The sequence below is a fragment of the Camelus dromedarius genome, chromosome 4 (genome assembly GCF_036321535.1).
Source record: "Camelus dromedarius isolate mCamDro1 chromosome 4, mCamDro1.pat, whole genome shotgun sequence".
Classification (NCBI taxonomy): Eukaryota; Metazoa; Chordata; class Mammalia; order Artiodactyla; family Camelidae; genus Camelus; species Camelus dromedarius.
This window is the reverse complement of record NC_087439.1, coordinates 46347815-46364858: the sequence shown is the minus strand read 5'-3', so window position 1 is coordinate 46364858 and position 17044 is coordinate 46347815. Positions and strand designations below refer to the sequence as shown.

Below are 17044 nucleotides of genomic sequence, written 5' to 3'. Positions count from 1 at the left end.
ATATGTTAAAAAAAAAGGCTACTATGTTCAATGTATATAGAGATAATATACAAATGTAATTTCACTAGAATGAAGAACTATGGGTACTTTATATTTAATCAGTATTTAATATTCTTAAACTGGCTTTTAAATTCTAATAAAAAGAACTTAAGAATAAATTTGAGGAATTAAATCATTTGACCTGTGAGGTCTATGATTCTAGTAATTCTCTGATATAGCACTGAGGGCTTTGCTATGAGCTTTCCTCTAGTAGGCAAGGATGACAGTGGATCAGATAAATCTTCAGAATAGACAAGACTGCAGTGCAGCAGAGGCCCCTGCAATTTGGAAATAATCAGGGACATATAGTGGGTTTTTTTTTTCCTTTTACACATAAACTAACTCATATATATACTTTGAATTTTGTGTGATTTATAAAAATAGTTTTAGACATAGCATAGACTACATCTACACCCACATCTGAGTATAAAAGCGTAAGAGGGATGAGAAAAGATGTGAGAAGGATAAGCACAGATCTCAGGACAGCGAAGGAGTCTTGAGATAATTCTAGTACAACCTCATTTTACAGATGAAAAACACTGATGCTTAGCAAGGAAACATGATACTACATGTAGAGAAAATGCAATTTGGAGAAAATAGGGAAAAAATTAAAAGTGGGGGAGAAGTGAGGGGAAAAGGTAAAAGCAGCAAGTACATAGTCACGTGTATGTGGATGATAAAAGGGATGACGGCTACCACCAGAGGGTGAAAAAGTGACCACTAAGCCCATGGTCCTATACATCTATCTTGGTATCTAATTACCCTGCACAAGGTGCAGAGCTATCAGACTTCTACTCTTTTAACTCAAAGTGAAGGCATAGACTTTCAAGCCTCAAAGATCAATGCTAAACGAGATCTTTAACCATGAACTGAACATAGAACATTGTTTAAGAAAAAAAGTACAGCAATTTGATATCACATTGGCTTTTTCTGATTTTTATAAAAAAAAATGTTTAAAGATGCTTTATACCGATTTTCCTCCCTCAGAACTCATTTTTAAGTATCAGTTGTGAATTTCAATAAAAATTTTTTAAATCTGCTAATTTACATGGAAAACAAAATCTTTAGCTTCAGAAAGACTTTGAACTGGTTCATTCTATCTGTACAAGTTATGTACATAAATGTACTCTCAGAAATTAGCAAGTCTTATCTCTGTATATAAGCTTCTGAGATGAGAGTATTTGAAGCTTTTGCAACACCCCCACTTTAAGGGGATGGCTTTAGTGCCTTTGGGATGCTGCTAGCCACAGTTATTTTGTGTCCAGGATTACTTTGCCTTTCCTATATTTGGCAGATTTTACTGATGGAAAGCTGATCTAAGGACGAGATAGTGCTTGTCTAAGCTGGGATTTTGTCTTGAGCACTGAACAAATCAGATTTTAAAAGTAAAGTTCAACTTACATACCATTTTTGATGTTATACAATACCTGGCTTACTGGCACACATTAAAAAATCAAGTTTTTACTTTTAATGATTCTGTAACCAGCAACTTATTTAACTCTACTTCAATAAAGTAAGACTATGTTAAGCAATTTTTTTTTTTTTTCCTTTTTGGACTTTGACATCTTAGTAACCTTGTAGCAAATCTTAACAGATACATACCTCGTTTTACACAAGATATTATTTCAACAGTGGTATGTAAGTTGGATTTATGTAAACTGATTTCTATCTTATCTTACATTATCATTATTTATAAAATATTTACAGTAACTTTTAAATTATCTTGAGTTAATATTTGATGCCAAACATTTAGGTGTTAGGCTATATCTAGTTTCCCTTCCCTCTCTTATCCACCCCACCCCCAACAAGCAGTTAACAGGAGCTTATTTAAAACAAAACAAATCTATATTAGGAATAATTCCTATTTAGAAAAATCACATAGGAAAAACAAAATTATCAGGAAGACCTTAAAGAAATGTGTTTTAAAGGTGCCAGATGTAAAAGCTTAGAAGCAAAGCATGGGAGGAAAAATAGTAAAAGTTTAAAACCTGAAGTTTTTCAGCAAGACTGAAAAAGTTTATCATAAGTATTTAAGAATCATATCAGCACACACTAACATATCACAACTAAGCATTTATTATACTGTTTAAGAAGGGAAGCAATTGCAGTGGTATTTCAGAAGCTGTATCTTTTTTAAATGTAATATGCTCATAGACTCTAAACAGTATTTTAAAATATACAATCTCTCCAAAAGAAAATATTCGACTAAAGATAGATAACTTTTAATGTAAGTAAAATGTTACAAGATTTTAAAATTAAAATCATCTGATTTTTCACAACACATGTACAGAAATTCAGAAACTTCCTGTACAGAGAAGTGTAATCTTTACTCTTGAGCGAGGCGTTCAATAACACGTCGATAATCTTCCACAAGTTCCTGAAAGCTTTCTTCCAGCTGTTCATGTTGCATGCTTATCTCTATTTGGTTCATCTGGTTTGTCAGCTCTTCTGGTCTAAGACATTTCCTCATTTTAGCAAGATCTCTCTGTTTTTTCTAAGCAACAAACACAATTACGGGTTAGACTAAGAAAGCTGAAACATTTCTTTATATTAGAATTTTAAGTCTCCAATGTTAAAAGTAATAGTAGAAGGAATATACCCAAATTTGTCCTATACAGTTTTTTCTTAAGGATGCCTAAACATAATGTTAATCATGAATTACAAACCCTCTAAAAGGAGGGTTCCAGAAGACATGGAATTTCTGTCAACTGATGGTAAATATAGATCTATGACTAATAGCCCCCTCTCCAAAGCATAATAAAGAACTGGCTAGTGTAGAAACTCAAATACTTCTTTAACAAATAAAATATATTAACTGAAGAGAAACAATTGAGATTAAGTGCTATTATTTCATCTCACTATTTAATCATTAACTAATTACATTACTTTTAATTTCAAGCTGGCTGCTTCTGCCACTATGCTCATTTCTGAGTTTCCTTACCCAGTGATGTATTTATGGACCACATATTGATTTTAAAATAAACTGTTGGAAGTTTCAGAAAGATAAGCCAAAAATTGTCCCACTTTAAAAAACAACATTAAGTAGAGTTTACTGAGTCACTACTATCCAGACATACATTTATCTTATTAAACCTTTTTTTTTTTTTAAACCATTCGCCATTTTACTGAGAAGGAAATCACCAGGCTCAGGAGTCTGCACCATGCTGAGGAGCTGCTAACAACTTTTAGGCAGGACACTGTGTCAGGACAGTACTGTGTTAGTAATGCTGAGGATGAGACTGAAGGGCCAAGTTAGCAGCTACTGCAAGAATTCAAGCAAGAGATGATGGAAGCCTGGACCAAACCAGTAGCAGCAGAAATGAGGGGACAGGACAGATTAAGAAAAGAACACACTGGGTGATGTGGGGAAAGAAGAATGAAGAATGACTCCAAGATTCCTGGATGGGTGACAACACTGCATTATATAAAACACTTTAATATATGACACTTTCATACATTTTGGATAAACTGCTTTAGATCGTATCAATCCTCTTTTATTAAAGTATGTAATAAGGAGCTACCTTTACATAGAGATCAGAAATCCTATGCATTAACTCATGTGATCCTAGTGACTCCATGAGATAGGTACTATAATTTTCTTCAATTGATAAAGAAAGAAAAAAAAAGATACAGGAGTTAAATAACTTGTCACAGAGGTAATAAGCTGAGAAGCCAGGATTCAACCCCTAACAATCTGGTTCGAAGTCTGTATTCTAACTATCTAACTGCTTTTCAAAAGACAATTAAAAAAAACAAACCCTAAAAACAGTATCTTCAATCCATCCTAAAAACTAATAAATGTCCCTTAAAGAAAACCCTAATGATTTTGGAATATAGACCAATCTGTCATGATTACTACTTAAAAAGGTCAAAATTAAGCTAAACTTATAATCACACAAACATTTTAAAAACAAGGTAACAATAATAAAGTTTGGAAATAAGCCTTTACTGAAATAAGCTACTTGATAGTACAAAAAAATTAGGCTGATACTGGGTCTAATTTGGTAGAGCTAAGTAAACGACATTGCTACAACTACAATCAGAAAGAAAAAAACTTGATTAATATTAGACGCCCCACTAAAGCAGTGCCAGTCAAACTTAAATGTGCATACAGATCACCTTGTTAAAACACAGATTCTGATTCAGCACGTCTGAGGTGGGGTGAGATTCAGCAGTTTTAACAAGCTCCCAAGGTGATATTAATGTTGCTGATATACTGACCACACTTTGAATATTAGTTCTAGAGAACTGATGAAAATTCAGATTTATTGCTCCTAAGGCCTGGAAGGGCAGTACATTCTGTACTCTTCAATCACGTAGATAAATGTTTTGTGTCTGCTGTAAAAGTTATTTTTTATGCCAAGAGGCACGACTGCACTATATAAGAGCATCTAACTTAAGGAAATGGCTCAGGAACTAAAGGGTAATGCATCCAAAAAATTATCGTGGTATTTGACAGGAATATAATCTACTTTTCTAAATTGCTAACTAGTTACAACATTTATTAAATAATCTAACCCCATTGTTTGAATATGCCTCTAATCATAATAAATTCTTACATACAATAGAACCGTCATATTAATTCATAACTATTTATCAATTTTGTTCCAAAATAACCTGTAGAATGACTCGTGTGTGTTTTAAATTATGCTGTTTTTAAATATCTAAGAGCACTAACGTCCCCAATTTATCTCCCCCTTCCTTACCACCTTCAGTTTCTTCACTGCCAGTTTTTTTCACATGGATTTCAGAATTCATCTCTATTATAATTTTTATTGGCATGGCAATACATCTATGAATTAAATTTAAGAGCTCTAAGTACCTAGGAATAAAAAATACATATACTAGCTTTATGGGAAAAATATGAAACTATATATAAAAGTTCCTCATAAGCATGTAAACTATGGCTCAATTAAAAAAATTACTTATTTGAGTTATTTGTTATATTAACGTTAATATTCCCCAAACTGGATATGTATACCACTCTGTATATGTATGACATGTTACAAATTAATCTTTTAAAGAATGTGTTTAAAAAACTAAAAAAAAAAAACAAAAGACTGATTTGGGGAACACCCCCATCTAGCAAAATGACATACATTGATTGGGAGTACAAATGAAACACTGAAAGACAGGACTCCTTAAGACTGGAACAGAACTTTTATAGGCTTCAGAATAATTTTCTCCCTCCAAAAACAAAAACTTAATTCCTTCATATATTAGGGCTGTTGATAACTTTTAATTAATGCAGACAAATTAATTAAAGATGGTATTAGTATCAATTTAACATTTGGCTTTAACGTGTAAAATGTGTTAAAGTTCCAGAAAACAATCCTTTCTTCTTGTCCGGTTTTCACAGGTTCCAAGAGGGCTTACAAAAATAATTTTAAAAATGCCACCACCTGTAAGGGCTCTTTAATTTTCATCTGCTGAACTAGTCTCTTCTGTGAAGTGCAGAGATAAGGTTCTTTTGTAACAATTCAAAAATAATAATGGTGTGGGGGCATATGAAGAGTCCTAGAACTTCTCAAAAGATATCTTTAAAAACATGTACACTGTATTGCATTGCTTTCTCTTCAGTTCCTCTATATGGAAATATTTCCATTTTACAGATGAGAAGCCCAATACCCAGATGTTAGTAAGTGTTGACAGTCACACAATTTGTAAAAGGCAGAACCAGACCTTAAAACTGAGTTTTCTGATTCCAAATCCAATGATATTATATAGCAATGATTCTAAATTTTGTATTTGTAAACCAATTATGAATTAAAATATGCTCATGAAACAATATAAAAACTTTAATGCTAAAAAAAACAGCTACACCAACTTTTCTTTTTTTAGCCAAATTGTTCACATTTCTTTTTTTTGAACACCTGAAAATTACTTCTGTACTAGAGACAGAGTTTCTTGTTGTGCTTTAAAAAATGATTCTACTTGATACAGGTTATTTTTATTCCTTCTTGGCACTGATACAAATGAATTATCAGTGTTCAAAGAACTTTTAAAGTAAGGTACAAGTACTTTTAATAACCACCCAGAAAATTTCTTGGGGTGGTGGGTATAGCTCAGTGGCAAGAGTGCATGCCTAGCATACACAGGGTCCTGGGTTCAATCCCCAGTACCTCTACTAAATAAATAAGCAAATAAATCTAATTATCGCCCCCCCAAAACAAAAAAACTGCTTAGTGGGACAGTATGATTAAGCTGATATGGAAATTCGATCCCTCAAAAAAGGCAGCACAGAATTAGTGGATTCTGCTATCAATAAATAATTTCATACCTCAGTAGTAACTTAATGATAATCAAAATTATACTTTCTTTTCATAAAATGTATTCAATTAAAAATGTAAATTCTAAATTCCAAACTTTTCCCATTAGGCATACATTATAAAGACCTTAAAAAAAATTCTAAGCCACATTCAATATTAAGCAATTTTACTTCATTCTTAAATATAATTTTGCATTTGAGAATGCTGATAGCACAACAAAGTATGAGTATCAGCTTGGAATGAGAAACTAGAGAAAAGCATCTGCATATATTCAATAAAGAAATCTTATCACTTCTCTCATGCCTATAGGGCATTCAGCTATTTCAAGGCTTTTACAAAGTTTGTGGTATATTTTCTACCACATTGTGGCTATCAACCCAAAGTTGGCGAGAGGGACTCTCAAGCTTTATTGGTTTTCTCAATGGGATAGAATACCAAAAACTAAACTCATTAAAATGTGCATACTATAAATAGGGTTTGAGCAAGTATCTGAAGAATTTGTAATTTGTATACGAGCTTTGGTGCAAGGATGGTGATACCCATCTTGGCTGTTAAGAATCTAAAGAGTTTAATAACCAGTTTTTGGTTGTCTTTTAGATAAGGTGAACTTGCTGGACAGGTATGGTACTTAACAGTAATATAAAAAATCATTATCATTCTTTAAGAGTAGACAATACTTGCTTTTATGAACTTATCCATTATTTGCATAACTTTATGACTACTATTTACACTTAGAATTCATCATCTATCATTTGCTGTAGCTGCCTATATAAAATCTCACAAGTATCTAAGATGCACAATTCAATAATTTTTTTACTTTCCTAAAACAGTTTTAATACTCTTAAATGTTGTCATGATAATGTCTACTTATACTGTTCTATCTGCCCAAATTTCACCATAAAGAAATTTTCTAGCTAACTAGTATTACTTAAAGATCAAAATCTTTGGAAAGCACCATCTACCAATTTTCTGATGTTTCTGAATTGATAAGCATAAGAATTGATAAACAGAATAAAATGTTACTTCAGACAGTTTTGGGGAAGAGTCCATTATAATTTATTACAACCTATTATATGCAGATGATAGTTCACAAGATAGAAAATAAACCCATTAAATTGCTTAATGAAATGACACTATGAAGAAAAAAATACATATATGAATCCAAGATACAAAGATTTATAGTCACAGGCAAATTATTATTATTTTTACATCCTGAATGTGATACGTTTAAACAGAATTACAGTGACAAGTTAGGAAATACAGTTGCACTGCAAACAAGATGTGATAAAGGAAAAGAGCTGGACTCAACGAGGAGTGGTGCAACCCAATACCATCAACATTCAAGACTGGCTCTATAAAGCAGAATCTTTGACAAATAAAACTTGGATTAATTCAGGAAAATCAGAACTATGTATACCTGATACACTAATTACTCATGAATTATTAACTGACTTTCTCCTTAAATATTAAGACGGATTTAAATTTGTCATTTATGTTCCCAGCTATTGTGCTGTATAAGCCTATAGGTATAGTGTATATAAATGCAGCAACCACATGTCAAGTGCTCAATAATTATTTGTTGAATAAATTAATTAATATTCTCCCCAATTAGATTACTGCCCAGCTACAAGTATCACAGGAAATCCTCCTCCACACAAGTTGTTGTGGACCATATCTACCTTAATAATGGTCAAATGATGATGAGGCCAGATTTGATCTAGGAGGGGAGACTTCTGAGTTAGAGGAAAATAAAGGAGATGAAAAAATGGAGGGAAAGGAGCAAGAAGAAAGAACATTTGAAAAAAAGAAAAGTAAACAACATTAAGTTGCAATTTTAGCTATAGTCAAGTATAGAGGTTACAAAAGGCAACCAAGACCATGTTTAGGAAGAAAGAAGCAAAGGTAAACAGAATATACATAACAAGTTGGAAGACAATTAGAAAAAACTAATATGATAATCTGTTAATGAAGTCTGCGCATTCAGTTTTAAAAGATGCATACAAACGAAAGGAAAAAACATGAGGAGACTAAATCCTTGGGATTAGTTTTTAAGTGAATGGAAACAGATTTATAGTTTATATTGGAAAATTATGACGGAGAATTCTTGTAACTAACTGGAAGAATATTTTCACTTTTGTAGAAATTAATTTAGCAAGACAATTTGGACTCTCCCATACAATGGCATTTGCTAGATTTTCTTCTTCATTTTAAACACTGACAAGAATATAATGTTTAAGACTCTTCAAAGTCCTACCTTATATGGGCTAATTAGTCTTCTTTTAATATCCAGTCTATAGCTTCTGTATTGTTCAGCATCGCTCATATCAGTTACCAGTAGTCGAAGAATTTCATAAACCCGTCTAGCATGTTGCTAATAAACCAAATAAAAGAAAAACATGAACATTTCAAATTACAAAACAGTAACATTTCCCCAAAAGAACACAGCTTACATTGAGTATCTGCTGTGGGCCAGAAACTGTGCTAGGTGCCAGACAAAAAGCAGTGAAAGATAGTCTCTGCCCTCAAGGAGCTAGCAGTCTACTGGTAACACAGATGACTGAGGTATGGTTACTTTAATGACAGAAATATACACAGGGTATAATGGTAACATAGTCTGGGAATGGTGGAAGTGTTAGAAGAGGATTCCTGGGGGAATAAAACCTGAGCTGAACCTTAAAGGAAAGGGAACATGCCATGCTTAAAAGAGGGGAGGGCACTATGTGAGTGTGCATGTCACATGCACATGTGCAGAAGCAGTCTGACATTGCTGGAGCACAAAATAAAAAAAGTATAAGGAGTAGAAGCAAAGTGAGGATGAACCTTATACACCGGGTTGAAGAGCTGGGCTTTTATCTAGTAGGTAACAGATTTTTAAATGCAGGAATGAACAAAGCACATAATTTGAGTTTTAAATATAGCATTCTCTCAGCTACATAGAATGGTAGCAAAAAGAAGGGCAGGGAGACCAATTAGGAAGCTCAGCTATTAAATCAGGCAAAAAAATGATGAGGGCATGAACTGAGATAGCACAAATAAGAATACTAAGGGAACAAGGATTCCAGAAATACAGAAGAGGAAAGACTGGCCATGGAGGAGGGTATGGAATGACAGTGAGTTTTCACAGCCTAGGGAGAGATTTAGGAGGCAGCAGAACACATAAATCTGAATAGAATACTAGTCTAAGGGTGAGGATTTAAGTGATATCAGTACACAGGCAAGAGTTTAAACCATGAGACTGGTTAATGGTTAAGATCATCCAAGGAAAGCCTACTCAGTGAAAAGAGGGAAGCGGTCAGAACTCTGCAGTATAGTGAAAGTCAAAGGGCAGACAGAGGAGACAAAAATAGTCAAAGACATATTAGAAGAATTAGGAAGTTTTGGTAACACCGAAGCCAAAGGAGTAGCCCATAGTTTTTCTGTTTCTGCCATTTCACTTATGTATTTATTGGGTATGGGGAAGCGGTCAGGTATTGTAGGCTGGGAAGATGATACTGATCTTTCTGGAAAAAACACCCAAGCTGAGCCTGAAAAAAAAAAGTATTATCTAGCTAGGCAAAGATGAAGGAACAGGAGAAGGGGGTGTAAAGGCAAATGGAATAGCCTATATAAAGGGACATAAGAGGAGGAAAGATGTAGAATAGTTGAGAAATGGCAAGAGGTTTAGTAAAGCCAGATCATGTGGGAAAGTGGTAGGCAAGGTAGGCAAGGGCAGATTATGTTGGGATCTGTGTGCCATACTAAATTCTCATTAATAAATAAAGGTTTAATAAAGTCGGGAGATATCAATTATTTCTAAAACATTATTTCATCTTAAAGCCAGGAAACCATTAAAGTGTTTTTATGCATCAGAAGATGGAAAGTTTTGATTCAAACTGAGTTGTTTGCTGAAGATCAGTCAGTGATCAGTTAACTTTCGGTAAACAGTTTTGGAGCTCAAGTGGAAAATCTGGATTGAAGATTTAGATGAGACCTCCCAGGTGGAGTAAGTAGAACGAGAAGAAATGAGGATTGGATAAAGAACTTTGGGGGAAGAATTATCTTTAGAGAACATACAGAAGAGTAGAAGCCAGTGACATTATCTCAAAGAAAAGAATCACAGTGGTAGGTGGAAAACCAGGAACTGCAGTGCCTTAGAAGCTGAGGGAGGGGAAGTCAGGGGTACCAAGTGCTAGTCCTTATTACTGAAACACCATTCATCCCACACACTTTAATAATCCAAAACTTACTCATTCTTCAAGGCCTAGATCAAAATGCATCCCTCCCATGAAACACTACGACTCCCTTGCTTACGTAAATCTAATAAACTCCTCTGAACTCCCATATTATTTTTTTCTGTACCTATCTTAAGATACTTACTACTTTAAAATTCAAACAAATATATATAGAAGTATAAAAAGTGAAAGTGTTTTATTCCAACCCTTCTCCCTACCAATGCAATCTCCAGGGGGCATTAACTACTTTACTAGTTTAGATACACATTTTCCCAAAAAGCAAACTTAAGATCTTACTATCCATCTTTGTTCTGTTACGCTTCATATAGCCTTGAAATCAATTATCCTTCCATTCCATTAATGAGAAAATAGAGGCAAAAGGAGGTAAACTAAACTGCCCTAAGAGCAAGTGGTGAAGCCATATCTGAACCCAGGCAATCTGGCTTCAGGGCCTGTACTCTTAACCACTGCAACTTCCCACACATGTACTCTTAGTTTATTTGCAATGTTTAAATAATGTACTTAAAAAAAATCTTCAAACTTTAAATATTCTCCTCCTACAGAATAAAATACCTTATTTATTTTGAACTTCTGTTGAGCCTCTATTGCCATATCTTCACTGAATCCTTGCATTAACTTTTCCCGGGAAAAACAGGGCAAATCTTGACAAAGCTTCACAAGCACAAAGTCTCTTAATTTCACGTAGCTTTTGGATGGATCTTCCGCTAAAGAAATAAAGCAGAATAACATTTCCCTAACCGAACATAATTTCTTCATTATCTGTAATCTCAGTATACATGCTAAGCTTAGAAAGGCAAATATTCTTAAAATAATTATATATATATATATACACAAAAGTTACAATGTAACAAATTATTCCTTATAAATCAAACAGCACCATTATTTTGTCAAATAAAATTATAAGTGTAATCCTTTTGCAAAGACATACGTATTATTTGTGAAATTAGAGCTACTCCTTTTCAAAGGTAAACTTTTTGACTGGTTTGCTGTCATATGCATCTTAGTTTTATTTTTAATTAAACTAGCTGTATAAATAAGAGATTCAAGTTTGGATAATCAATTCCAAAAGCAAGTATTTTTCTGATAGCTAAGGGTTCCAAAACTCAATTTATAACTCCCTTACTTTAATAAACTTTAGTCTGCTATGCTTCTTTTATCCAAATAAAAAAAATTCTTCCTTTTACAAAAATAAATCTTTTTAATTTAGAGAATAAAGTGAGAATGACTGATCCTTTCTTCACTGCATCTGAATAGCATAGATCTTTCTTTACGTTTGTCTATGTTATCTACACTAGACAGAGAACATGAGTTTGAGTCCAAGTTCTGTCATTCATAGATGTAGGACCTTAGGCAAATTTCCTCACTTCTCTTAAGCCTTCCTTTTCTGATTAGTAGAGGACTTGAAACAAAGAATGTTAAAGTGTGAACTAGTTCATGGATCATAAGACAATACTATTACAATATCAATAGTCTACAAACTATTCAATGCAATCCCTATCAAAATCCCAGCTAACTTTTTTTGTTGCAGAAATTGATAAGCTCATCCTAAAATTGATATGGATATGCAAGGAACCCAGAATAGCCAAAACAATCTTGAAAAAGTTAGAGGACTCACATTTCTTGATTTCAAAACTTACTACAAAGCTATAGTAATCAAGACAGTGTGGTACTGGCATAAAGATAGACATGTAGATCAATGGAATTGAATTGAGAGTTAAAAATAAACCCATTTATGGCCCATTAAAGACAATTCAATGAGGGAAAAAATAGTCTTTTTAACAAATGGTACTTGGACAACTGGATCTCCACAAACAGAGTGAAGTTGGACCGCCTTTTCTCACACCATACACAAAAAATTAATTCAAAAAGTATCACAGAACTAAATGTAAAAGGTAAAACTACAAAAATTTTAGAAGAAAACAAAGGAGTAAATCCTCATGACTTTTGATTAGGCAATGGTTTCTGAGATAATGGAACCAAAGCACAAGCAACTAAAAAATAGTAGATAAATAGGGCTATATCAAAATGTAAAACTTTTGTGCTTCAAATGATACCATTAAGAAAAAATGAAAAGACAACCCACAAAGTGGGATAAAATATTTGCAAGTCATATATATGATAAGGAACTTGTATCCAGACTTTTTATATAAAACACTTTTCAATAAGTAAGAAAAAGACAAATAACCCAATTAAAAAATAGGTGTAAAAGATCTAAATAGACTTTTCTCAAGAAGATATACAAATGCACAGTAAGTACATGGAAAGATGCTCAACATCATCAGCCACAGGGAAATGCAAATCAAAACCACAATGAAATACCATTTCATGTCCACTAGGATGACTAGAATCAAAAAGGCAGTAACAAGTACTGATGAGGATGTGGAGAAACTGAAACCCTCATATACTGCTGGTCAAAATATAAAATGGTACAGCCACTTTGGAAAATTGTCTGATGGTTCTTTAAAAGGTGAAACATAATTACCAGATTTTCCACCATTTCCATTTCCTAGGTGTGTACCCAAGAGATATGAAAACATAGGTCCACACAAACACTTGTACCTGAATATTCATAGTAGATTATTATTACTCAGAAGAGCCAAAAAGTGAAAACAACCCAAATGTCCATTAACTGATGAACAGATAAATAAAATGTATGGTATACCCATACAATGGAACATTATTTGGCAATAAAAAGAAATGAAGCACTAATACATGCTACAGCAAGGATGAATCTTGAAAACATGCCAAGTAAATGCAGCACTCATATATTGCATGATTCCAATGTTCAGAACAGGCAAATCTACAGAGACAAAAAGTAGATTAGTGGTTGCCTAGAGCTGGGGGGAGGGTGGGTAGCAAGGGTAGGGGAATGAGAGGACAGAAGTAACTGTTAATGGGTACTGGGTTTCTTTTTAGAAGAGTGAAATATAAAACTAGATTATGGCGATGGCTGCACTGTAAGTATGGTAAAAATTAATTGTTTATTTTAAGTAAGTGAATTGTATGACATGCTAATTATATCTCAATAAAGCTGTTTATAAAAAAAGTCTGAGCTATGGGTAATGATTTATGATTAAGTCATTCATTCAATCATTCACTCCATATGTATGAATACCTTCTTTATGGTTCTGTGTAGCACTTCATATCCATATAATTATTAAGTAATTATATGACTATAGCTTTAACGTGAAAAGAAGTGAAATTCTGTCATTGTATCAGTTTGGTATGCAATTATGATTTATAAAGTATGGACAGATAATGAAATCAAAAGTGAACAAGCTAACTGAAATGCAGACCTAAATAGAAAATCAAGTAAACATAAGACTGTAATGTAATTAGTTATTCTATCCCATTCTTCTGTCTTTTCTATATTAATCTGGTTGCACCATGCAGTTATACAAGCCACTCAGAAACCTGAAGGACATTCTGATTCATTCTCCTATGTGCTGCCACCAGTAATTTTTTTCAACTATTACAATAACCTCCTTGTTTTCCTTACATGTACTCTCCAGCTTTATAAAATGTAAACTGGACTGATACAATTAAAAACATTCAAGTGTATCAACATAACTGTAATGGGAGTCTCAGAGAAAGAGAAAGACAGTATCTGAAGAAATAACAGCCAAAAACTTGCTAAATTTGGTGAAAAACATTAATCTACATATACAGGAAGCTCAATAAATTTCAAGTAGGAAAAACACAAAGAGATCCACATCTAAACACATCATAATCAAACTGTCAAAAGCTAGAGATAAACAGAAAATCCTGAAAGCAGCAAGAAGAAACAACTCATCAGAAGCCATGGAGGCCAGAGGTCAGTAGGGTGATATATTCAAAGTACTCAAAGAAAAATACTGTTAATCAAGAATTCTATATCCAGTAAAATTATCCTTCAAAATTAAGGGGAAATAAAGACATTACCAGAAAAGCAAAGACAAGAAATACACTGCTAGCAGACCTGCCTAACAAGAAATACTGAAGTTGTTTAGGCTAAAGGAACATGGTACCTCAAATCCACATGAAGAAATTAAGAACACCAATAGTTACAATGATAAATATAAAAGGCATAAATCTTTCTCTTTTTTCCTCTCAATTGGTTTAAAAGACAGTTACATGAAAAAATAATTATAAAACCAATGTTTGGCTTACAATATATATAAATGTAATATATGCAACAATAATAGTACAAAGAGAGGGAAGAATAACTATAATGGAGCAATTTATTTTACCAAAATTAATCTGAAATAGACTGTTATAAATTAAAAAATATACATCTTAAGCCCCAGAGCAACCACTAAGCAAAAAAAAAAAAAAAAAGAGAGTAAAAAAAACCAACAAAGGAATTTAAAAACTTCACTAAAAACTATTGACCACAAAAGGCAGTAGAGTGAAACAAAAAAAAGCAACATAGAGAAACTACTTCAATAAAAATGAATGAATAAATAAATAAAAAGGGGAAAAAAGAAAACAGCAAAGTGACAGGCATAATTCCAACCACAGCAATAATTACATTAAATGTAAACATATTCAACACTCCAATCAAAAGGTAGAGATTTTAAGACTGAATAAAAAAGGATCGAACTATAGGCTATCTATAAGAGACACGTTATAGATTCAAAGTCAGGCTGAAAGTCAAAGAATGAATATACCATGCAAACAATATGAGGTCTGGAGTGGCTATATTAATATCAAGCAAAATAGAGTTTAAGACTTTATCCCCTCAACCTCCCCAACACATACACAAACTGGGAAAAAAGAAGACAAAATTACAAGAGAAAAAAAGGCACATTTTAAAACAAGTTAATTCAAGAAGAAGACATTACAATTATAAACAAATATACAACAACAGAACCCCAAAATACATGAAATAAACGCTAACAGAATTTAAGGGAGAAATAGACAATTCAACAAAAATAGTTGGAAGTTTCAATACTATCCCTTCAGTAATGGATAGAAAAACTAGACAAAATTATCAAATCTGTTTGGAAGAACCAAACAACTCTATCAACCAGCCTGAACTAACTGATATTTATACAACAGTCCACCCAACAACAGCAGAATACACATTCTTTTCAAGTGCACATGGAACATTCACCAGGATAGACTATATGTTGGGCAAAGGGTCTATAAACTACGGCCTATTGGTCAAATCTCATCTACAGCCTATTTTTATATGGCATGTAAATTAAGACTGCTTTCTAATTGGTTCTAAAAAACAAAAACCAGAAAACCAGTAAGAATATGCCACAGAGAATTTGTGTGGCTTGCAAAGCATAAAATATCTATGACCTAGCCCTTTAATGAAAAAGTTTGTGGACTCCTTAGTAGGCCATAAAACAAAACTCAATGAATGAAAAAGAATTGAAGTCATACAAAGTATGTTCTCTGACAACAATGGAATTAAATTACACATCAACAACAGAAGGAAATTTGGGAATCCACAATGTTTGGAATTTAAACATGTTTCCAAACAACCCATGAATCAAAATGAAATCATAAAGGAAATTAGAAGATATTTTGAACTTAATGAGATGAAAGCATAATTTATGAAAATTTATCTGATCAGTTAAAGCAGTATTTGTAATTATATATACATATTACATTTAAGTATTAGTTATTTCAACATCTATATAGAAAAGGAAAATTAAACTAGAAAGGGCAAATTAAACTCAAAGCAGTAAGAAGCCAGAAAATAAGAAAAATTAAAGAGGAAATCAATGAAGTAGAAAACAGAAATAGAAATTTTTATGAAAACACAAGGGATCCTGTATAACCAAAACAACTCTGAAAAAGAACATGGTTAGAGCACTTTCACTTCCTGATTTCAAAACTGGATATAAAGGTTGAGGCTCTGCTGTCACTGGAGCCATGTGCCCAAAGAGGCACAAAGTTTGCGCCTAGGCAGTATATGAGTACCGAAGAGATGAACGCAACTCCAGGCTGAAAAGTGGAAGGCCAAGGAAGAAGAGGAGCAAGAATAGAGGGTGGAGATGGAGTTGCAGGTGACTCCAGAGAGAAGAAACTTCTAGCCTCAGAAGAGAGTAAAGATGAAGCTGACTACCAACAAAGGTGTAAAGGGCTCGTTAACATTGAGAACCCCAACCAGGGGGCACCGCTAGGTCACACAACTAGATCTGGACAGGCCAAAGAAGCTTTCAAGGAGAGAACAAGACACCGAGAAGAAAAGACAGAAGAGCACTACATGAAAACACATTTAGCTGGGAAGACAGAGCAGGCCAAGGCCAATCTTGCCTGGTTGGTGATCAGTCATTCAGAAAGAGCAGAAAGCAGGAAGGGCAGGAGGTTGCTAGGAAGAAAAAGAAAAAGAAAACAAATGATACAACTTTATCAGGAAACTGAATGCACCATGAATAAGCACGGCCTGCAGGAAGAAACACCAGGCAACTGGGCCAGACAGCCAGGACCTCTGCCTGGTCTTGCCCACCCTACACCCTGGCACCACTGCAGCAGCCTCTCAAAGCCCCTCAAAGCTAGGAGTCCCTC

At 33.6% G+C, this 17044-nt stretch overlaps 1 protein-coding gene across 4 annotated transcripts in view; it reads right to left on the bottom strand.

The window, feature by feature from the left end:
- Positions 1 to 2095: 2095 nt before the first annotated feature.
- HAT1 (histone acetyltransferase 1) overlaps positions 2096 to 17044 on the bottom strand; it is a 48458-nt gene continuing 33509 nt past the window's right edge. For 3 of the 4 annotated variants that reach the window (XM_010982516.3, XM_064484910.1, XM_031451651.2), the window contains 3 exons: positions 11093 to 11244; positions 8563 to 8679; positions 2096 to 2533 (listed from right to left, as the gene is read on the bottom strand). In XM_010982516.3, coding sequence (XP_010980818.1) covers positions 2366 to 2533; positions 8563 to 8679; positions 11093 to 11244 — 437 coding nt within the window. In that variant the 3' untranslated portion in view covers positions 2096 to 2365. Of the gene's footprint in view, positions 2534 to 8562; positions 8680 to 11092; positions 11245 to 11275; positions 13341 to 17044 lie in introns of those variants that run through there. The other variant, XM_064484911.1, reaches the window with a different exon arrangement.